Source organism: Dendrobates tinctorius, unplaced genomic scaffold, assembly GCF_039654945.1.
Source record: "Dendrobates tinctorius isolate UK_male_01 unplaced genomic scaffold, ASM3965494v1 ptg000127l, whole genome shotgun sequence".
Classification (NCBI taxonomy): Eukaryota; Metazoa; Chordata; class Amphibia; order Anura; family Dendrobatidae; genus Dendrobates; species Dendrobates tinctorius.
The window spans coordinates 12,140,985-12,164,264 of record NW_027361795.1 but is presented as its reverse complement, the minus strand read 5'-3'; the positions used below and the strand labels follow the sequence as shown (position 1 = coordinate 12,164,264).

Below are 23,280 nucleotides of genomic sequence, written 5' to 3'. Positions count from 1 at the left end.
GTATTTTTTCATTTTCATGGCTTTCTGTGAATTGTGTGAAGTACCTGTGGGTTTAAAGTGCTCACCACACCGCTAAATGTATTCATTGAAGGGAGTAGTTTCCACAATGGGTTCACTTGTGGGGCTTTCATCATTTAGGCACATCGGGAGCTCTGCAAACTGCGACATCTATTCCAGCCAAAATCAAGCTCCCAATTCAAATGGTGCTCCATCGCTTCCAAATTCTGCCGTGCACCTAACCAGTAGTTTTCCACCACAAATAGGATATCGGTATACTCAGAATAAATTGCACAACAAATTGTACAGTTCATTTTCTTCTGTAACCCTTTTGAAAATGAGAAAATTGGCTGGAAAAACATTTTTGCAGGAAAAATGTGTTTTTTCATTTTCAAGGTTCAACGTTATAAAATTCTGTGAAGTACCTGTGGGTTCAAGGGGCTCTCCTGTTACCCTTGTGAACATGCAAAATTAGGGGCTAAAGCAACATTTGTATAGGAAAAAGTAAAATTTTCATTTTTTTCTGCCACATTTAATTCCTGTGAAGCACATTGAAGGCTGCAGTTTTTAAAATGGTGTCACTTTTGGGTATTTTCTTTCCTATAGGACTCTCAAAATCACTTCAAATGTGAAATGGTCCCCTAAAGAATTTGTTTTGTAAATTTTGTTAAAAATTAATAAATTATGTTTCAAAAATGATGCTCATATAAGGTAGACAGGTGTCAAATTTTTGAAAGTTAGAAAATTGCAAAATTTTCACTCAAATTGAAGCATTCCAGATAAAGTGACACTGGTCAGAATTGTAAAACTTGACCTAGCCATGAAGGTGAAAACAGGCTCGTGGGTGAAGGGGCTAAGAAGCAAATACAGAAGTTGAGATTACCATAATTACATTATTTTAACTTACTATCAATAGGGACAGTTTTGACCAGGATTACAATTTTTTTTATCTTATTTTTTTTTTCACAAAGAGCAAACATGTGGAATAAAAATATGAATATGGAAAACCCCTTTAAGTTTTTGATATCCTTTTTTCAGCACAATATTCTAAAGATAGCTGAATTTTTCTGTGTATTTAGTAACTTATATATTTTGGTTGCTTTCAAAGCAGCGATAATGCTGCTAGTTAAGATCTTGTATAATAGGCTGATTATAGTTTACTCATCTCACAAACATGCTTCTAATCTTTTCTAAACCTTGTAATGATTGCATCGTAACACACCCTTATGAGCTGACTATGACTGCTATAGGTTTTTTGTTATGTCTGTAATGCCAGAAACCTAAGTGCAGACGCATTATGGATCAATGATGTGTACAGATACGTAATGTGGAGACAACAACAGGATATAGACCCATAACGTATATTTGAAGGCCTTCAATCATATGCAAAGACACACAAAGAATTTTCTACTAGAATCTGTTTCTATAGGAAAGGAAATTTGAGAATTGCATGTGAAGAATGGGAATTGTTTTACAAGGACAATATAGAATCCTATAAGTCTACTATACAGAAAAACTGGAAATCTGTGAACTTACGTAAAAGGTTTGTGCACAAGTAAGAACTTTATGGTCACATATCCTGGTAGTCCATACTAATATAGTATTGCTAGATACAAGTAGTAAGCCTTTTACATTTACATAGAAATTCAGAATTTCACAGAATCTTCTGATCGCCAACTTAGCATTATGTGGTTTATATAATAAAATACACAAGTTCACCTTCACATGTTTTTATTAAACATATATATAAATCTTTTCTTTAGTGGACCTTTATTGGACACATTGACAAATGTGGATAGAAGATGACCACCAAGCTATTCTCAAAAATTGTTGGGCTTCCATCTTCTATTCAAGACATGGAAAATAAGGTGAAGATTGCATATTACACTGGCTAATTATCCGACAGTGTCTCCTGATTCTAATAGCCTCATATAAAGTATACGTTTCTTGGAAATGCAGAATTGAGGAATGGTGCCTTCATCTGTTCATTATTAGCAAAATGAAATAAATTAAAGAGGTAGATGTGATAAAAGAAAAAGCACGGACACTGGGTGCAATTTATTTTTCACCTATGTAGAATTTCTCCCATGGCATTTACAGACTCCTACTGATTTCAGCTTTTATTCTTAGCCAACTTCTCTATCTTTTCTGTTTTTAAGCAGCAGATAATTTAGTCCAATAACGGTTTCTGAAAAGTCAACCAGTTCAACAAAGTCTGATGTGATGATATTAACACCCATGGCGCCTGGTTTCTGCGTTTTCACCCAATTCAGTATCACTGGAAGATTCCTAGAAAAAAAATACATTAATAAGATATTATGTATGAAACATATAACTTCTTGTTTAGGAAAAGGTCACGTTCTCACGTTCTTATGAATTATTTATTATTCGAGCCTGCTTAAAAGCAACCTCTCACTAGTTTTTTCATGTCTGAACTAAGACTAGCACCGTAATCAGCCCCCCCGCTGCAATTCATTACAGGGGTATAACGGACTCTCCCTGTATACCCCTGAAGACCTTTGGAAACTCTCCCACGCTCTATGTAAATCCCGCCAGTTCTGTTCTGTCCCAGCTGCTGATTGCTGTCCTCCTGCTCTGATTAACATGGATGATGCCTCCTGTGTGATCCACATAGCCATGTAAAATCTCGCGCTTGGGCAGAGACATCGCTGGCTCGCGCCTGCGCACTTTGCTCTGCCCTACTGCCTAAAATATATGTGTGCATGTGCTGTTAAGTTTTAGTAGTAGGGCACATGTGCTCTTATGTTTTAGGTTATGCCAGAAGTAGGGCAGAGCAAAGTGAGCAGACGCAAGCCGGCGATGTCTCTGCACAGATGCGAGAATTCACCCAGCTTTGAGGATGATGTAGGAGGTGTCATCCACGTCAACCAGAGCATGAGGATGGCAATCAGCAGCCAGGAGGAGAGATAGGTTCTTTGCCGAGGATTCTATGGGATTGGATAGGCAGAATTTACATAAAGCGCAAAAGCGTTTCAAAAGGTTTTGGGAGGGTGTACAGGGTGTGTCAGGGGGTTCCCTTTAAAGAGTCATCCACTTACTTTAAAGATGCCATTAGGGAAATAGTTCTTCTGACAAAGAGCTAATTTGCATGTTTTTTTTTCCACTGGAAAAATGTCTATGAGACTCCATATGCAGTTGGTCACCTTAAAAGGGTTGTTTGGTTCAAACATAATAATGACCTACTGGTAGTATAGATCAAGGTTCCCCAACTCCAGTCCTCAAGGCCAACCAACAGATCATGTTTTCATGTTTTCAGGATTTCCTTTGTATTGCACAGGTGAAGCTATTATCACCTGAGCAATACAAAGGAAATCCTGAAAACATGATCTGTTGGTGGGCCTTGAGGACTGGAGTTGGGGAACCCTGGTATAGATCATGAATATGAGCTCTGTGTCAGTCCAACACCTGGCACCCACACTGATCAGCTATTATTTGCTCTGGTGGCAACTATCGATGAGCGAGCGTGCTCAGATAACATGCTCCTCGAGTGCTAATCGAGCATCTTGGCTTACTCGAATACTATGCTCAATTCACTGCGGCTGCATGTCTCGTGGCTGTTCGACACATGCAGGGATTGCATTGTTAGGCAATCCCTGCATGTATTGTGGCTGTCGAACATGCAGCCGCAGGGACTCGTGCATAGTATTTGAGCACAAGTAGCATTTGAGCATGCTGGGATAACACCTAATCCGAGTACGCTTGCGCATCAATAGTGGCAAAAAATGTAATCAAAGTGAACGTAGATGGCAAGTGCTGCTCCATTCAATGTGTGGTGTTCCTGGGTATTGCAGCACATCTCCTATTCGTTTGCTATTCTTTTCATATTCACAGCTCCTAGTTCTAGCTCTCTTCTGCCCAAAAGATACATCAAAGGCATTTGATTTAAGCCAGATAAACCCTGTTTTTCCAAGGGGCACGATCTGTGAATCAGATGTCTAATCATGTTGTAAGGCACATTATGAAGAGTTGAACATTGGAGGTAGCTAAATTAGGTCACAAGGGAGATAGTTTCCTTTTCTTCCGTGTGAGAGGAAATTCACAAATATATTAGCATTTTGGGTTTTATTTTCTAAAGATACACAGGGATAAATGGGCAAACATTAGGATGAATATAATAATGTAGTTAATTGTAAGAGGACATGTATATTTATGATTTATTTTGTATTCCCATCACAGATATTTATGGCATATGCACATTTCCCTAGGTAAAATCAATACTAACAGACACATGTCAATGATGAAAAGAACCCTTTAAGCTATTTCACAAGTAACATTCTCTCAAATAATGTTCTGTCCTTTACTATTACAATGCGTTATTCTGTCCATAGTTAGAGAATCCTTTTTCATTGTTGCAGACATATCTAATGTCAAATATGAAGCTAATGATATACAAGAAATAATGGTTATAACTACTGTAAAGAGAACTGCCTGTTGATGATGTATTTTCAGATCAGATTAGTGACTTAATTGTTATTGCATTGACATTTAACATTAAAGACGACTTAGAGATGATGGAGTAAGTCTTTGTTGATGTCATGGATGTTTCTAGGGCTTTAGGAATAGCAGCTCCTTGGATGCCTATAATTTGCTAATTCCCTTAAGACAATTTCAGTCTTACCCTGGAAAGCGTTAAGAGCTTTCTTCTCCTTAGGTGACTGTGCCATCAACATGTTCTACTGTAGTATGGAAGTTTGTAGGGGTCCCAATATCTTATTGTTATTCTACAAAACTTCAGCAAGTCAATCATTCATCTCATCTGTCATCTGCCATATTGCAAACACGCATAGCGATCTGCGGTAAATATGTCATACAAGTAGACACTCATGTATACTGTATCAGGGGTCTCTTATTTTAAGATGAAATGAGAAGATTAAAGCCATGGTAAGAAAGTTGAAGGAGAATACTGCATATTCAGATGAGCAAACTCTGGATGAAACAATAGTACAATAAAGGTGAAAAAGGCAAATTTACCTGCTAGCAAATATGAGGCCTTTCATACATCTTAAAATACCAAAAAAGTACATTTTTGAATTGTTAGTCTAAATTTACCTGTGGACAAGTGTATTCTTTAGTCCAGATTTTAGTCCCCTTACAATTGTTTTGACCTGTGGGGTGAGAATGGCCTGTGACACATGAAAGGTCCCCCGCTTTGCACGTTCTCCAAGAGTCGTGTCCAGAAATTGAATCAACTTCTGTACATTAGTTGTGTTGGCCCATGGTGCTGGCATCTTATTTCCTGCCCAAAGGAATGGGTGCTCGTTCCAAATATTAAAGTGGTAAAAAACAAGAACCTAATTTAGAGAAAAACACAAAGATTTAATAACAAAATCATACACAAAAATGTGAAGATTGCTCTAGAGGTAATGGTTACTAATTAAGGATTGATTGCTTTAATTTACATACATATAAGAATATTTACAGCATTATACAAAAGTTTTAGGCAGGTGTGGAAAAATGCTACAAAGTGAGAATGCTTTCAAAAACAGAAGTGCTATTAGTTTATTCTTATCTATTAACAAAGTGCAAAGTGAATGAACAAAATACTGTACCGTAGTTATATGGTTAGGTGAAAACGAAGTTCCAGCACTCACCTTCAATGCGTAAAAACACCTGAATCCTGTATTTCATAAGATTTAAATCAAATATGATAAAAAAAAATCCAAGCCAAAAAAAAATTAGCCTTGTGAGCCTACGCATTTAATATCGATATTATTAAATGGTTCTCTTTAGCAATGACTATGAACCATTTAATAATATCATTTTGAAACTCATAGGCTCAAACGGATGATATTTCTACTTGGATGTTTTTTCTATCATATTGAATTTTAATCTTATGAAATAAAGGATTCAGATTTTTTTTTATTTTTGTAGATAAGCGATGGAACTTTTTTCCTCCTTTGCATCCAGAAGACCTGTGCACCTTGCAATAATTGCGTTGACCATTAACTCTCCTATATGCTACTGTATAGCGTCAAATGAGAAGCCATTAATCCAAAACCTAAAACTTGGCCAACTGGGTGATGCAACTAGAGAATCATCCCTTGAACACCAACAAATCTACATTAGAATAACTGAAAAAAAAAAAGAATGTGTTACAATAGCCCAGTAAAAGTCAAGATCTCAACCCAATTGAAATGCTGTGGTGGGACCTTATGAGAGCTGTGCCTAAATTAATGCCCACAAACCTCAATGAGCTTAAGCAACATTATAAAGAGTGGGACACAATTTGTTCTTAAAGAAGGGAACACTCTAATAAAGTCATACAGAAAATTATTCAAATTATTGCAACTGAAAGTAGTTCTACAGAATTTTTCACGCACTCCTGCATTTAAGCTTAGTTTTTGTTTTTTTTGAAACAATAAAATTTGCCATGTGTCCTTCATGTGAGGTTGTATTTACCTAATTTTAGGGCCTTCAAGAAGCTTAAATCAAAGAACCTGAAAAACCTACCATGCATGTGTATATTCTGCAGTGTTACATAGTTTTGAATATTCTACATAATATTTTATTACCGGTATATGTAATTTTGTACAATCATACCGAAGCTCCCACTAATAGCTGTGGTTGCAATAAACTGCACTTTGTCCATATGCTCATTGGGGAAGTGCAGTGAACACATATAACAACCACTACCACAATCAGACATGATCGTTGCCTAGTTCATATAAGTCACCTTGTTCTCCTGGCAGGGTAGCCTATTTTCTACAAGTAGAATAAAATAGTATATGAAGCAGTTCATAGACCATGGTCATGTCCACCTGCACATTCACATTCATTGCAATACTGCGACCTTGAAGGGACTGTCAACGATTTAACAACTGATGGATTGTTGGATAGGGCATCAATATAAGTGTATACAAGGATCTAGCAACCCCATAGATTAGCTGAAATATGCTCAAGCAGCGGCTGGATAGAAACAATATATGGGACAGAATATGGCAGACGTATACATTTACACCCAGATTAATTTGTAGATGAACTGTAGAACCAGGAGCTGGCGCTGAGAACGGCAGATCGGTGGGGTGCCAGGTGTCCCACCCAACTGAAGACTGATCCTAAGGGCACATCTTCAATTCTTAAGACCACTTACAAACTCTTTTATGTTGCATGGCCAAGGCTGCTGCGTAGACCTTTATTTTTACACTCAAGTAAATGCAACATGACAGAGGAGATAGATGAAGTTTACACATATAATATTTTAGGAACTAAAAAATATGTACATAACATCAAACGATAATATTACCAACATTTTACTGTGTGCCACATAATTGCAGTATTACCTAGATTCCATTCTAAACCAGCGTGTGGGTGGTGTGTTATGCACTAGGTAGATAGACAGGTCCATTACGCACAAACCCAGGAATGCTGTTCTCCATATATTGAGTCATGGCGACAATTAGTACTATGTAAAAAGAATGTCCTCAGCATGTGCTAAAATATAATAAGAAATCTGATGAACTGATGCATCACTGCCTGCACTTACTGTAGTGTTCAAAATAATAGCAGTGTGTTCAAAAACATGAGTCAATCACAAAATTTTTATTTTCATGCAATGGGAACATTGCGCACTGTTTTCTAATTCAAAACATGAAGAGAAATGTAAATAATTGTTAACTACTTTACAGAAAATAACAAAAAACTTAACATTGGGCTGTTCTACTAATAGCAGTGTCTGCATTTGTCTTTAAAAACTCACAATATGAACTATTTTTTATGAAGATTTAGCATTCCTGTGAATCACTAACCTAATATTTAGTTGTATACCCACAGTTTTTAGAACTGCTTCACATATATGTTGCGTAGAGTCAACCAACTTCTGGTACCTGTCAACTGTTATTCCAGCCCAGGATGGCCTACATCCCACAATTTTTTGGCATTTGTTGGCTTTGCCTCAGAAACAGCATTTTTGATGTCACCCCACAAGTGTTCTCTCGGATTAAGGTCCGAGGATTGGGCTGGCCACTCCACAACCTCAATTTTGTTGGACTGGAACCAAGATTTTGCTCATTTACTGGTGTGTTTAGGGTCGTTGTCTTGTTGAAAAACCCATTTCAAGGGTATATCCTCTTTAGCATAAGGCAACATGACCTCTTCAAGTATTTTAATATATGCAAACTGGTCCATGATCCCTGCTAAGTGGTAAATAGGTCTGGCACCATGGTAAGAGAAACATGCCCATATCCTGATTATCCTGAACCACCATGCTTCACTGTCTTCTGAGTGTACTGTGGTTTGAATTCAGAGTTTGGGGGTGGTCAAATGAACAGACTGCGGCCCTTTTACCCAAAAAGACCAATTTACCTTTCATCAGGCCAGAAAATGTTTCTCTATTTCTCTTTACGCCAGTTGATGTGTTCTTTAGTAAATTGTATCCGCTTCAGTACATGCCTTTTTTTAACAGTGGGACTTTGCAGGGACTTCTTACTAAGAGATTAACTTCACACAGGCGTCTTCTGTCACACTACTCACCAGTAACTTGGGACTGTCTTTGATCATTCTGGAGCTGATCATTGGCTGAGCCTTTGCCATTCTGGCTACAGGGCCGCCATCAGGGCATTACTGCCCTGACTGGTGTATGGGGCTCGGTGGGCAGAGGGGGCCCGCATCAGGCCCCGTCTCATCTGCTCACCCGGGCCCCTACCGACACGCTACACTGCCGGGCCCTTAGCGGCGCTGCGGCAGCTGAACGCTATTGAAATGTGGGCCCGTCGGCCCGCATGTCAATAGTTAACAGCCGCCAGCCAATCGGAGGCTGGCAGCTGAAGTCAGCCGCAGCGCGCCCGTCGCCAGCGTCTGATGTCACTGTCAGTCGCCGGCGAGTGCGCGCTTCAGCAGCGTGGACTGGAGGGAGCCTCGCCCGCTGCTGGAGCGCGGCCAGGTAAGGATGAACTTTTTTTTTTTTTTTTTAAGTGAAAGCGGCGATCCGGGGGGCCCGGGGCAGATTGCAGACCTAATGGGGGCAGAATGCTCGACATAATGAGGGCAGAATGCTGGATATAATGGGGGCAGAATGCTGGACATGATGGGGGCAGAATGCTGGACATGATGGGGGCAGAATGCTGGACATGATGGGGCAGAATGCTGGACATGATGGGGGCAGATTGCTGGACATGATGGGGGCAGAATGCTGGACCTGATGGGGGCAGAATGCTGGACATGATGGGGGCAGAATGCTGGACATGATGGGGGCAGAATGCTGGACATGATGGGGGCAGAATGCTGGACATGATGGGGGCAGAATGCTGGACATGATGGGGGCAGAATGCTGGACATGATGGGGGCAGAATGCTGGACATGATGGGGGCAGAATGCTGGACATGATGGGGGCAGAATGCTGGACATGATGGGGGCAGAATGCTGGACATGATGGGGGCAGAATGCTGGACATGATTATTATTATTATTATTTATTGTTATAGCGCCATTTATTCCATGGCGCTTTACATGTGAGGGGGGTATACATAAAAACAAGTACAATAATCTTAAACAATACAAGTCATAACTGGTACAGGAGGAGAGAGGACCCTGCCCGCGAGGGCTCACAATCTTCAAGGGATGGGTGATAATACAGTAGGCGAGGGTAGAGCTGGTCGTGCAGCGGTTTGGTCGATCGGTGGTTACTGCAGGTTATAGGCTTGTCGGAAGAGGTGGGTCTTCAGGCTCTTTTTGAAGGTTTCGATGGTAGGTGAGAGTCTGATATGTTGTGGTAGAGAGTTCCAGAGTAGGGGTGATGCGCGAGAGAAATCTTGTATGCGATTGTGGGAAGAGGAGATAAGAGGGGAGTAGAGAAGGAGATCTTGTGAGGATCGGAGGTTGCGTGCAGGAAAGTACCGGGAGACGAGGTCACAGATGTATGGAGGAGACAAGTTGTGGATGGCTTTGTATGTCATGGTTAGGGTTTTGTAATGGAGTCTCTGGGCAATTGGGAGCCAGTGAAGGGATTGACAGAGGGGAGAAGCTGGGGAATAGCGGGGGGACAGGTGGATTAGTCGGGCAGCAGAGTTTAGAATAGATTGGAGGGGTGCGAGAGTGTTTGAGGGGAGGCCGCAGAGCATGAGGTTGCAGTAGTCAAGGCGAGAGATGATGAGGGCATGGACTAGGGTTTTTGCAGATTCTTGGGTGAGGAATGAACGGATGCGTGAAATATTTTTGAGTTGAAGTCGGCAGGAAGTGGAAAGGGTTTGGATATGTGGTTTGAAGGAGAGATCAGCATCAAGGATTACTCCGAGGCAGCGAGCTTGTGGGACTGGGGAGAGTGGGCAGTCATTTACTGTAATTGATAGGTTCGTAGGGGGGGTCACGTGAGATGGGGGAAAGATGATGAATTCTGTTTTGTCCATGTTGAGTTTCAGATATCTAGTGGAGAAGAAGGATGAAATAGTGGACAGACATTGAGGGATTCTGGTTAGTAGGGAGGTGATATCTGGTCCAGAGATGTAGATCTGTGTGTCATCAGCATAAAGATGATACTGAAAGCCATGAGATTCTATGAGCTGTCCCAGGCCAAAGGTGTAAATAGAGAACAGCAGGGGCCCTAGGACTGAACCTTGTGGGACTCCGACAGATAGGGGGCGAGGTGAGGAGGTGGTGTGTGAGTGGGAGACGCTGAATGTCCGGTCTGTTAGGTATGATGAGATCCAGGAGAGGGCCAAGTCTGTGATGCCGAGGGATGAGAGGGTCTGTAATAATAGGGAATGGTCCACTGTGTCAAAGGCAGCCGACAGGTCCAGGAGGAGGAGGACAGAGTAGTGTCGCTTGCTCTTGGCAGTTAAGAGGTCATTGGTGACCTTAGTAAGGGCAGTTTCAGTGGAGTGGTGTGACCGGAAGCCAGATTGTAAGCGGTCGAAGAGGGAGCAAGAAGAGAGATGGGAGGACAGTTCAAGGTAGACGTGTTGTTCCAGTAGCTTGGAGGCGTATGGGAGAAGTGATATAGGGCGATAGCTAGATACAGAGGATGGGTCAAGAGAGGGCTTTTTGAGGATAGGTTTGATGGAGGCATGTTTAAAGCTTGAGGGGAAAACACCAGTTGTTAGTGATAGGTTGAAGAGATGGGTTAGGGTTGGGATGAAGACTGTGGTGAGGTTTGGGATGAAGTGGGATGGGATCGGGTCGAGTGCACAGGTGGTGAGATGTGATCTTGAGAGTAGAGTGGAGAGTCGATCTTCTGTAATGGTGGAGAAGTTGGTTTTGAAGGTGGAGGGCTGGGAAGTCGGGAGGAAGGGCTCTGGGGGTTGTTGACCAAAACTGTCCCTGATGTTATCAATTTTCTGCTTGAAAAATGAGGCAAAGTCTTCAGCTGAGATGAGTGGGGAGGGAGGAGGTGCTGGGGGGCGGAGGAGAGAATTGAAGGTGTTGAATAACTGTTTAGGGTTGTGAGACAGGGAGGATATGAGAGATGAGAAGTAGGTTTGTTTAGCTGTGGCGAGTGTGGTCTTGAAAGTAGTGAGGGACTGTTTGAATGCGATGAAATGCTCGTTGGAGTGGGATCTTTTCCATCTGCGCTCAGCAGCCCTGGAAGCTCGCCTCAGCTCTTTGGTCAGGCTGGTGTGCCAGGGCTGTCTGTTGATTTTGCGAGTTTTGGTATGTGTAAGTGGGGCAGCGGATTCCAAAGCTACAGCTATTGTGGTGTTATATAGAGCGGCAGCGTCATCCGCATTGTGTAAGGAACTTATATCTGTAAGAGGGAGGAGGGATTCGGAGAATGAGTGTAGGTCAAGGTGTTTAAGATTCCTGCGAGGGTGTGAAAGTTTGTGGGGTGGGGATTGTAGACATGGAGTGAAGAGGGAAGAGAATGTGAGCAGGTTGTGGTCAGAGAGAGGAAGAGGTGAGTTAGAGAGGCTAGATAGGGCGCAGAGGCGGGTGAAGATGAGGTCTAGTGTGTGGCCATCTTTGTGAGTGGCTGCAGAAGACCATTGAGTGAGGCCGAAGGAGGAAGTGAGAGATAGAAGTTTAGTGGCAGCTGAGAGGGAAGTGTCAATGGGGATGTTGAAGTCGCCCATGATGATAGTAGGGATGTCCGCGGAAAGGAAATGAAGTAACCAGGTGGTGAAGTGGTCAAAGAAGGTGGTGGCTGGCCCTGGGGGGCGGTAGATGACAGCCAGTTGGAGGTTGGAGGGGGAGTAGATGCGCACAGAGTGCACCTCAAAGGAAGGGAGGGTAACAGAGGGTGGCAGTGGGATTGGGGTGAAGGAGCAGGTATCTGACAGGAGAAAACCAACTCCTCCACCATGTTTGCTGCTGGGGCGGGGGGTGTGAGAAAGGTGGAAGCCGCCATACGAAAGTGCAGCAGGAGAGGCTGTGTCAGAAGGGGTGAGCCAGGTTTCGGTGATGGCGAGGAAGGAGAGTTTGGTAGTAACAAAAAGATCATGGATGTAGGAAAGCTTGTTGCAGACAGAGCGAGCGTTCCACAGAGCTCCTGTTAGTGGGACTGGGGAAGCGGGGGCTGGGTGAATGGGTATAAGGTTGGAGAGGTTACAGAAGGTTGTGATAGAGCGTGGATGGGAGGTAGAAATGACTGTGGGAATGTGGTGAGGAGGACCAGGATTTGGAGAGATATCACCAGCAGTGAGAAGGAGCAGAGAAAGTGTTAGCAGGTGGGAGCAGGAGAGGGCATGAGGGGGCTGTCTGTGTTTGGAGACAGAGGATTGTATGTTAAGGAACAGTTTTGAGGCGGAGGTGAGGTGGATGGGCAGATTGCTGGACATGATGGGGCAGAACGCTGGACATGATGGGGCAGAATGCTGGACATGATGGGGCAGATTTCTGGACATTATGGGGCAAAATGCTGGACATGATGGCAGAATGCTGGACATGATGGCAGAATGTTGGACATGATGGAGCAGATTGATGGACATAATGAGGCAGAACGCTGGACATGATGGGGCAGAATACTGGACATGATGGGACAGACTGCTGGACATGATGGGGCAGAATGCTGGACATGATGGGGACAGAATGATGGACATGATGGGGGCAGAATGCTGGACATGATGGGGGCAGAATGCTGGAAATGATGGGGCAGAATGCAAGGCATGATGGGGGCAGAATGTGACAGTGAGACACAGGAGGGGGCAGAATGGACATGGGGCAGAATGTGACAGTGAGACACAGGAGGGGGCAGAATGTGGCAGTAAGACACAGGAGGGGGCAGAATGTGGCAGTAAGACACAGGAAGGGGCAGAATGTGAGACACAGGGGGGTGAAGGATCATGGGGAAGGATGGATACAATGGAGACAGATGGGGAGATCATATGGGGCACAATGGATACTCATGAGGGCGGGATGGGAGAACATATGGCTGAAGCCAGGAATGAGACACACGGGAGCCAGGATGGGGAATATTATTACCATAGGGGCTAATTAAGGGATATTATTACTGCAGTGATGTCTTTATTTTATTTTTTGAGTATACTGTTTTAACCCCTTCACCCCCAAGGGTGGTTTGCACGTTCATGACCGGGCCAATTTTTACAATTCTGACCACTGTACCTTTATGAGGTCTTAACTCTGGAACGCTTCCATGGATCCCGGTGATTCTGACATTGTTCTCTCGTGACATATTGTACTTCATGGTAGTGGTAAAATTTCATTCAAATAACTTGCGTTTATTTGTGAGAAAAACGGAAATTTGGCGAAAATTTTGAAAATGTCGCGATTTTCCAACTTTGAATTTTTATGCCCTTAAATCACAGAGATACAGCACACAAAAAACTTGATAACTAACATTTCCCACATGTTTACTTTACATCAGCACAATTTTGGAACCAAAATTTTTTTTTGTTAGGAAGTTATAAGGGTTAAAAGTTGACCAGCGATTTCTCATTTTTACAACACCATTTTATTTTTAGGACCACATCACATTTGAAGCCACTTATATGATAGAAAATACCCAAAAGTGACACCATTCTAAAAACTGCACCCCTTAAGGTGCTCAAAACCACATTCAAGAAGTTTATTAACCCTTTAGGTGCGTCACAGGAATTTTTTTGAATATTTAAAAAAAAATGAACATCTAACTTTTTTTCATAAAAAAAATACTTCAGGTTCAATTTTTTTTTATTTTACCAAGGGTAACAGGAGAAATTGAACTGCAAAAGTTATTGTGCAATTTGTCCTGAGTACGCAGATACCTGATATGTGGGGGGGAACGACTGTTTCGGCGCATGGCAGAGCTCAGAATGGAAGGAGCGCCGTTTGACTTTTTCAATGCAAAATTGGCTGGAATTCAGATTGGACGCCATGTCACGTTTGGAGAGTCCCTGATGTACCTAAACAGTGGAAACCCCCTACAAGTGACCCCATTTTGGAAACTAGACCCCCCCCAAGGAACTTATCTAGATATGTGGTGAGAACTTTGAACCCACAAGGGCTTTACAGAAGTTTATAACGTACAGCGGTACAATTAATAAATCATATTTTTTCCACAAAAATGATCTTTTCACCCCAATTTTTATTTTCCCAAGGGTAACAGGACCCTAAAAGTTATTGTGCAATTTGTCCTGAGTACGCTGATACCCCACATGTGGGGGTAAACCACTATTTGGGCGCATGGCAGAGCTCGGAAGGGAAGCAGCGCCATTTGACGTTTTTGGCTGGAATTGAGATCGGACACGATGTCGCGTTTGGAAAACCCCTGATGTACCAAAACAGTGGAACCCCCCCACAAATGACATCATTTTGGAAACTAGACCCCCTAAGGAACTTATCTAGATGTGTGGTGAGCACTTTGACCCCCCCAGTGCTTCACAGAAGTTTATAACACCCGGGCGTAAAAATAAAAAATTCGTATTTTTTCCACAAACATGATCTTTTAATCACCATTTTTTTATTTTCCCAAGGGTACCAGGAGAAATTGGACCCCAAAAGTTGTTGTCCAATTTGTCCTGAGTATGCTGATACCCCATATGTGGGAGAAAACTACTGTATGGGCACACGTCGGGGCTCGGAAGGGAAGTAGTGACGTTTTGGAATGCAGACTTTGATGGAATGGTCTGCGGGTGTCATGTTGCCTTTGGAGAGCCCCTAATGTACCTAAACAGTGGAAACCCCCCACAAATGACACCATTTTGAAAACTAGACCCACTAAGGAACGTATCTAGATGTGAGGTGAGCACTTTGAACCCCCAAGGGCTTCACAGAAGTTTATAATGCCCTGGCATGAAAATAAAAAAATCGTATTTTTTCCACAAACATGATCAATTAGTCCCCAATTTTTTCATTTTCCCAAGGGTAACAGGAGAAATTGGACCCCAAAAGTTGTTGTCCAATTTGTCCTGAGTACGCTGACACCCCATATGTGGGAGAAAACTACTGTATGGACACACGTCGGGGCTCGGAAGGGAAGCAGTGACGTTTTGGAATGCAGACTTTGATGGAATGGTCTGCGGGTGTCATGTGCGTTTGGAGAGCCCCTGATGTACCTAAACTATTGAAACTCCCCACAAGTGACCCCATTTTGGCCACTAGACCCCCCACGGAACTTATCTAGATGTGTGGTGAGCACTTTGAACCCCCAAGTGCTTCACAGAAGTTTATAACACTCGGACGTGAAAATAAAAAAATCATTTTTTTCCACAAAAATGATATTTTTGCCCCCAATTTTTTATTTTCCTAAGGGTAACAGGAGAAATTGGACCCCAAAAATTGTTTTGCAATTTGTCCTGAGTAGGCTGATACCCTACATGTGGGGGTAAAACACTGTTTGGGCGCATAGCAGAGCTTGGAAGGGAAGGAGCACCATTTGACTTTTTCAACTCAGAATTGGCTGGAATTGAGATCAGACGCCATGTTGCATTTGGAGAGCCCCTAATGTGCCCAAACAGTGGAAACCCCCAATTCTAACTCCAACCCGAACCCCAACACGCCCCTAACCCTAACCCTAGCCCTAACCCTAGCCCTAACCCTAACCCTAAACCTAACCCTAGCCCTAACCCTACCCTAACCCTAACCCTAACCCTACCCCAACACACCCCTAGCCCTAACCCTAGCCCTAACCCTAATGGAAAAATGGAAATAAATACATTTTTTTAATTTTATTATTTTTCCCTAACTAAGGGGGTGATAACGGGGGGTTTGATTTACTATTTATGGCGGTTTTTATGTTTGGCGGCTGTCGCACGCTAAAAGACGCTTTTTATTGTAAAAATAGTTTTTGCATCACCACATATTGAGAGCTATAATTTTTCCGTATTTTGACCCACCGAGTCATGTGAGGTCTTATTTTTTGCGGGACAAGTTGACGTTTTTATTGGTACCATTTTCGGGCACGTGAAATTTTTTGATCGCTTTTTATTCCGATTTTTGGGACACAGAATGAACAAAAACCAGCGTTTCATGAATTTCTTTTGGGGGGGGTGCATTTACACCGTTCCGCGTGCGGTAAAATTGATAAAGCAGTTTTATTCTTCGGGTCAGTACGGTTACAGCGATACCTCATTTAGGTCGTTTATGTTTTTGTCGGTTTTATGCAATGAAAACTATTTTATATAAAAAATAATTATTTTTGCATCGCTTTATTCAGCGAGCTATAACTTTTTTATTTTTTCGCTGATGATGCTGTGTGGCAGCTCGTTTTTTGCGGGACAAGATGACGTTTTCAGCGGTACCATGGCTATTTATATGCGTCTTTTTGATCGCGCGTTATTACACTTTTTGTTTGGCGGTATGATAAATCATTATTTTTTGCTTCGTTTTTTATTTTTATTTTTTAAGGGGTTCGCTAAAGGGGTTAACTAATGGGACAGTTTTATAGGGCGGGTCGTTACGGACGCGGCGATACCTAATGTGTACTTTTATTGTTTTTTTTTGTATTATTTCCAAAAAATGGATTTATTGGGGGAATATTTTTTTTTTTTTTCTAATTTATTTGGCGATTTTTTTAAAATTATTTTTACACTTTTTTTTATTTTTTTTTTTTTACTTTATTAAATAGTCCCAGGTGGGACATCACTGTCCTGTGACAGATTGCTGATCTGTCACATCACAGATCACTGTGACAGATCAGCGATCTGACACAGGCACTGCAGAAGGCTTCCTCATGCCTGCGCTTTGCAGGCACTGAGGAAGCCAGCTTCCGCAGGCCCCCGAAGGCCCCCGTCGCCATCTTGGATTCGGGGGCCTGGAGGGAGTCCCCCGCAGCAGCGCTGCACATTGCGCTGCCGTGGGGGGCTCAGGGAAGCACGGAGGGAGCCCCCTCCCTGCCGATGCTTCCCTTTAACCCCCGGTACACCGCGATCGTGTTTGATCGCGGTGTGCAAGGGGTTAACGTGTCGGGGGCGGTCCGTGACCGCCCCTGACACATTGTGCCGGGGTCAGCTGTGATAATCAGCTGACACCCGGCCGCGATCAGCGGCGCTCACCATGTGGGAGCCGCTGATCGCGCTGACGTACTATCCCATCCCCGGTCATACGGGCCCGGGTACCGTGGACGGGATAGTACGTCGGATGGCAGGAAGGGGTTAAATAGGGAGATGGTCCTGTTACTGTGTACAGTGACACTATGTCGCCTTTTTTTCTTTATGTGATGTAATGTAGAAGTTGGGAAAAAAATAAGTAATGTGTTCTGCTCTAGATAACTGTGTTATTTACTGCAGAGACGAGTCCTGGCTGGAAGACATGATTGTAATGCGCACGTATGCGCAAAAAAACGCACCAAAACCCGCAAAAAAACGCACACAAACGCATGATGCGTTTTTCCATGCGTTTGTGTGCGCAAAAAACGTGCAGCAAAAAAACGCAAGTATGAAAGTAGCCTAACTGAACTCCACATTGCTATTATTTTGAACACATCCCCTTTCAATTAATTATTAATTAATACACAGACTCAAAACTATTTCTTAGAATGTGCTGCACCAACTGGTAAATTGTTTCACATGTGGTAATAGAATTTATACCAAAAACAGTGATTAATCTGGTTAGTCATATTGGACTGCAATTATTTTGAACACTACTGTATAATATGTATAGTAATCCATGATAGTAAAGAGACTATGGAGCAATCAAACAATATTTAATCCATGCATTCAGATATGAGCCACATTGGCCTTTAGGGTGAGTTTATACCTCACAGCAATGAATAAAGCAGACATGGCACACCTGAATACATCTGAAAATCTCACTTAGGCTAGTTTCACATTTGTGGACGGAGGGCTGCGGACTTCCTCTGTGAAGCCCCGCCCACTGTCGCACCTCCTCCGGTCAGCTCCGCCTATTTCTGCATGCAGCTTCATGCGGCCTGTGTACCCTATCTTTAACATTGGGTACGCAGGCCTGCCACAGTATGTGGATGCCGTCACATGCGTCGTTTTGACGATGCGGCGCCTGCATAAAATTCCAACATGATGCGTTCTACGCGGGTTGCAGCAACGTCAAAACGATGCATGCAGCGACATCCGCATACTGCGGCATGGCCTGTGTACCCAATGTTAAAGATAGGATACACAGGCCGAATGCAGAAATACGTAGCTGACCGGAGGAGGTGCGGCAGGGGGCAGGGCTTCACGGAGCAAGTCCGCAGCCCTCCGTCTGCAAATGTCAAACCAGCCTTAGTCACTGTTTCTCTGTCTGCATTCTGAAACAAACTAACTTTCTATTGGACTGAACCTGAATACAATACATCTGAGCAAGATCTCAAATATGTCATTACTGTTAACTAGAGATGATCAATTCAATCCATGGAAAATAAACTTTTAGTCGAATTTCCTCATACTTGGAGGTTTGTCATGCTGGTGGGTGTGGATCCACTGTGCCACGGGCTCGGCCTACCCTGGAGGGGTGCAATTAAGCCGCTACCTGGTATTCAGTAAGCCTCTGATGGTGAGGTTAGACTTGAAGCACAGATAGCTGCAAGGTACCACTCTCCAGGGAGATCTCCGATGCGTCAGCTACTGACACCAAGGGTCACAGATGCAGGTACAGACTCAGAGTTCTAGGTAGGACGGGATACTGACGTTGGTTCAGACAGTACAGATTCTGGATCACTAAACAGGACAGAGACTGGTGCTGGTTCAGACAGTGCAGTTTTTGAAACAGTAGACAGGATAAAAACTGGTACTGGTTCAGACAGTGCATTTTCTGGAACACAGAACAGATTCAGAGTAACAGGATGGGTACGGGAACAGGGATCTAACAACCGACTTAGCAGCTTGCAAACAATTTAAACATTGATGTTGTTCAGGCACCTCCAGGGAATTTGCTGTTCACGTTGGAGCATCGTATGAGCAGTGTAAAGTGGTGATGGACTTTATCACGCCGCAGCCAACATGGAGCATGAGTTACTTTAAAATCAATCATTGGCAGCTGATGAGGGAAGCCTGTCACTTACTGAAACCCTTCAAAGATGTGCAACCAAATTTGTTTAGAAAAATCTAGGTAAAAAGTCTAGAATCAACTATTCAGGATTGAGAGTCCTCAGTAGTTGATACCTTTTAATGGCTAACTGAAAAGATGGTAACACATTGCAAGCTTTCGAGACTACTCAGGTCTCTTCATCAGGCTAGACTAATACAAAATCTGAAGAGTCACATATTTATGCACAATACAGCCTAGAAAAAATGCAATAGATGAGACAAGTGACGTGAAGCAGAACTATCAATATGGGAGAGGGAGAAACATAAATATAAACATTGGACCAGTTCATAGATAAGGAGTCCGGATGTTTTATGGTCCTCTGATTGGGGTTTAGTTCTGTGTTGTGATGCCCCCACACGGTTTTAAAATGAAATTCCTTAATTGATGTAAAAAGACATAAATCCATGCGACACATTCATTCCAGCATTGAGAGTGTCAAAGGTCGTCATAAATTTGTACTCCCAAACTCGTCTCTCTCTCTGAGAATTGAAGTTACCTTTCAATACCAGTAATTTCATATCCACGCTGCTGTGATCAGGGATACAGAAATGTTTTTCCACAGGTAGATCCATTCTTTTTTCTCTTATTGTGTGACGATGAGCATTCATCCTGTGCTCATCGTCACACAATAAGAGAAAAAAAGAATGGATCTACCTGTGGCAAAACATTTCTGTATCCCTGATCACAGCAGCGTGGATATGAAATTACTGGTATTGAAAGGTAACTTCAATTCTCAGAGAGAGAGACGAGTTTGGGAGTACAAATTTATGACGAACTTTGACACTCTCAGTGCTGGAATGAATGTGTCGCATGGATTTATGTCTTTTTACATCAATTAAGGAATTTCATTTTAACCCCTTAACGACCAGGGGTATTTTTGGTTTTACATTTTCATTTTTCCCTCCCCTTCTTTCCAGAGCCATAACTTTTTTAATTTTCCGTTTATATGGCCATGTGAGGGCTTATTTTTTGCGGGACGAGTTGTACTTTTAAATGACATCATTGGTTTTACCATATCGTGTACTCGAAAACGGGAAAAAAATTCCAAGTGCGGTGAAATTGCAAAAAAAGTGCAATCCCACACTTGTTTTTTGCTTGGCTTTTTTGTTAGGTTCACTAGATGCTAAATCTGACCTACCATTATGATTCTCCAGGTCATTACGAGTTCATGGACACCAAACATGTCTATGTCCTCTTTTATCTAAGTGGTGAAAGAAAATTCCAAAGTTTGCTAAAAAAAAAAAAAAATTGCGCAATTTTCCGAGACCTGTAGCGTCTCCATTTTTCATGATCTGGGATCGGGTGAGGGCTTATTTTTTCCGTGCCGGATTGACGTTTTTAATGACACCACTTTTGTGCAGATACGTTCTTTTGATCGCCCGTTATTGCATTTTAATGCAATGTCTTGGTGACCAAAAAAACGTAAATCTGGCGTTTTGAATTTTTTTCTCGCTACGCCGTTTAGCGATCGGGTTAATGCTTTTTTTTTATTGATAGATCGGGCGATTCTGAACGCGGCGATACCTAATATGTGTATGTGGGATTTTTTTTTTACTGTTTTATTTTGATTGGGGCGAAAGGGGGGTGATTTGAACTTTTAGGTTTTTTTAATTTTTTTTATTTTTAAACATTTTTTTTTTTTACTTTTGGCATGCTTCAATAGCCTCCATAGGAGGCTAGAAGCATGCGCAACCCGATTGGCTCTGCTACATATGGGCGATGAGCAGATCGCCCATATGTAGCAGATTTACTGCTGTGCTTTCAGCGCCGACCACCGGGTGGCGCTGAAAGCCTTATGCCTGGAACAACTATAGAGGTCTCATAGAGACCTCTGGTTGTCCAGGCAACGTGACGCCGACCCCCGATCACGTGACGGGGGTCGGCGATGACGTCATTTCCGGCCCGGCGGCCGGAAATTCTATTTAAATGCCCGCTGTCAGCTTTGACAGCGGCATTTAACTAGTTAATAGGCGCGGGCGGACGGCGATTCCGCTCGCGCCTATTGCGGGCACATGTCAGCTGTTCATAACAGCTGACATGTCCCGGCTTTGATGCGGGCTCAGCGCCGGAGCCCTCATCAAAGCAGGGGAAATGTCTGATGACGGACTGTGTCCGTCATTGGACATTAAGGGGTTAAAACCGTGGGGGCTTCACAACACAGAACTAGACCCCGATCAGAGGACCATAAAACATCCGAACTCTATCTATGAACTGGTCCAATGTTTATATTTATGTTTCTCCCTCTCCCATATTGATAGTTCTGCTTCACGTCACTTGTCTTATCTATTGCATTTTTTCTAGGCTGTATTGTGCATAAATATGTGACTTCAGATTTTGTATTAGTCTAGCCTGATGAAGAGACCTGAGTAGTCTCGAAAGCTTGCAATGTGTTACCATCTTTTCAGTTAGCCATTAAAAAGGTATCAACTACTGAGGACTCTCAATCCTGAATATTTTTCTCTCTACTGGCTAACACGGTACAAAGATATACATCTTTCCTGTATTAGAATCAACTATGTCATCCTCCTAATATTTATCCAGAAAAAACACTCTTCAGAATGCAATTGGGAATGCAGAAAGCACAGTAAGTTGCGCATGTTCATCACCACCCTGTGCCTGTTGGGGATCCTGAAGATCAATGTAGCAGGATTTGAAGGGGGAGTAGGCGAGTGAGCAGGAGCAGGTGGATGTGGAAAGGAACATACATTTGATACAGGCAGGGGATGAAGCTGATAGAGTGAAAATGACGATAGTGACACTGGCTATAACAACCAAACATCACAGCAGGGTGATGAAAATGAGCCAACAAGGGCCCTCGGGTGTGCTGGCCAATATGCAAGCTGAATGCTGGAATGATTATAGGATGAGGGGTGTATTATTACCATGAAGCTAAGGGATGCCTACTGGATGGCTAAACTTTTAGATCTTTGTTAAGCCAAATATGGGAATTATTTCTGGATTCCAAAAGAGAGTGCAAGATGTCAATTACCAAAATATGTTGTGTTACCGACTCTGCAAAGCTCTCACTGACCAGCAGATCCATCTGTGATCCCCGGAGACCCAATGCACCGTTCCAGAGTTAAGGCGAGGACAAGTAGACAAGCAGCAACAGTTAGAGTATCTTTAACATGATAGAGCAGTTGTTTTATCTGCCACTGCAACAACCTGATTCAATTCAGCAAACAGACACAACCCCTCAACTGCCAGGCTCAGTCATGTATATCCTGAGCCCCGATCCAATGGACTTCTGGGTCAGCAGACTGTAATAGTGGCAAGAACTGGCCCAGTTTGCGATCGGTAAATATCCGAGATGGTATCCAGTGTACCACTGGGTTTGTCACATCCAAGAGAAACAGGTTATCCACCACAAGCGTGGAAAACCTAACAATTGTCAAAATGAATCAGGATGGATCAGTGCTGATTTTCATTTACCTGTTGGCAATGATTACATTTGATGTACCATGTACCTGCCTGACTACCAATTGTCTATCTTTTGCACAATTCTGATGCCACCAGTGCAGATGGTGCATGCTAAGTTGGACATCTACGCCCTTTCTATCAAGTCATCTTTACTGTAGTACTGCTGCTGCTGCAGTTGCTTGTCCTACATTACCAGACATCTTCTTGCTTCCCTCCTAATTGTCTAGCACAAAGCTTTTCTCATGCACAGTCATGCCAGCCATACATCTCCTGGTTGCCCACCAACTGTGTTTTATAGTGCTATACTGTACTGCTGAAGCCAGATCTGCCATTGGTGTCCATGCACTGCCAGAGATATCCTTTCCTGCCACATACTAATTCTAAACCATTTGGCTTCTGCCATTGTCACTACCACTGCCCATCCACACATCTTCTGGCAGCCTGCCCACTGTGTTTAATAATGCTAGACTCCACTGCTGCTGCCAGGCCTGTCTTT

At 42.9% G+C, this 23,280-nt stretch overlaps 1 protein-coding gene across 2 annotated transcripts in view; it reads right to left on the bottom strand.

Moving 5' to 3' along the window:
* Positions 1 to 1,711: 1,711 nt before the first annotated feature.
* PLCXD2 (phosphatidylinositol specific phospholipase C X domain containing 2) overlaps positions 1,712 to 23,280 on the bottom strand; it is an 88,497-nt gene continuing 66,928 nt past the window's right edge. For both annotated transcript variants that reach the window (XM_073542518.1, XM_073542519.1), the window contains exons 3-4: positions 5,068 to 5,309; positions 1,712 to 2,286 (exon numbers count right to left, since the gene is read on the bottom strand). In XM_073542518.1, coding sequence (XP_073398619.1) covers positions 2,124 to 2,286; positions 5,068 to 5,309 — 405 coding nt within the window. In that variant the 3' untranslated portion in view covers positions 1,712 to 2,123. The remainder of the gene's footprint in view (positions 2,287 to 5,067; positions 5,310 to 23,280) is intronic.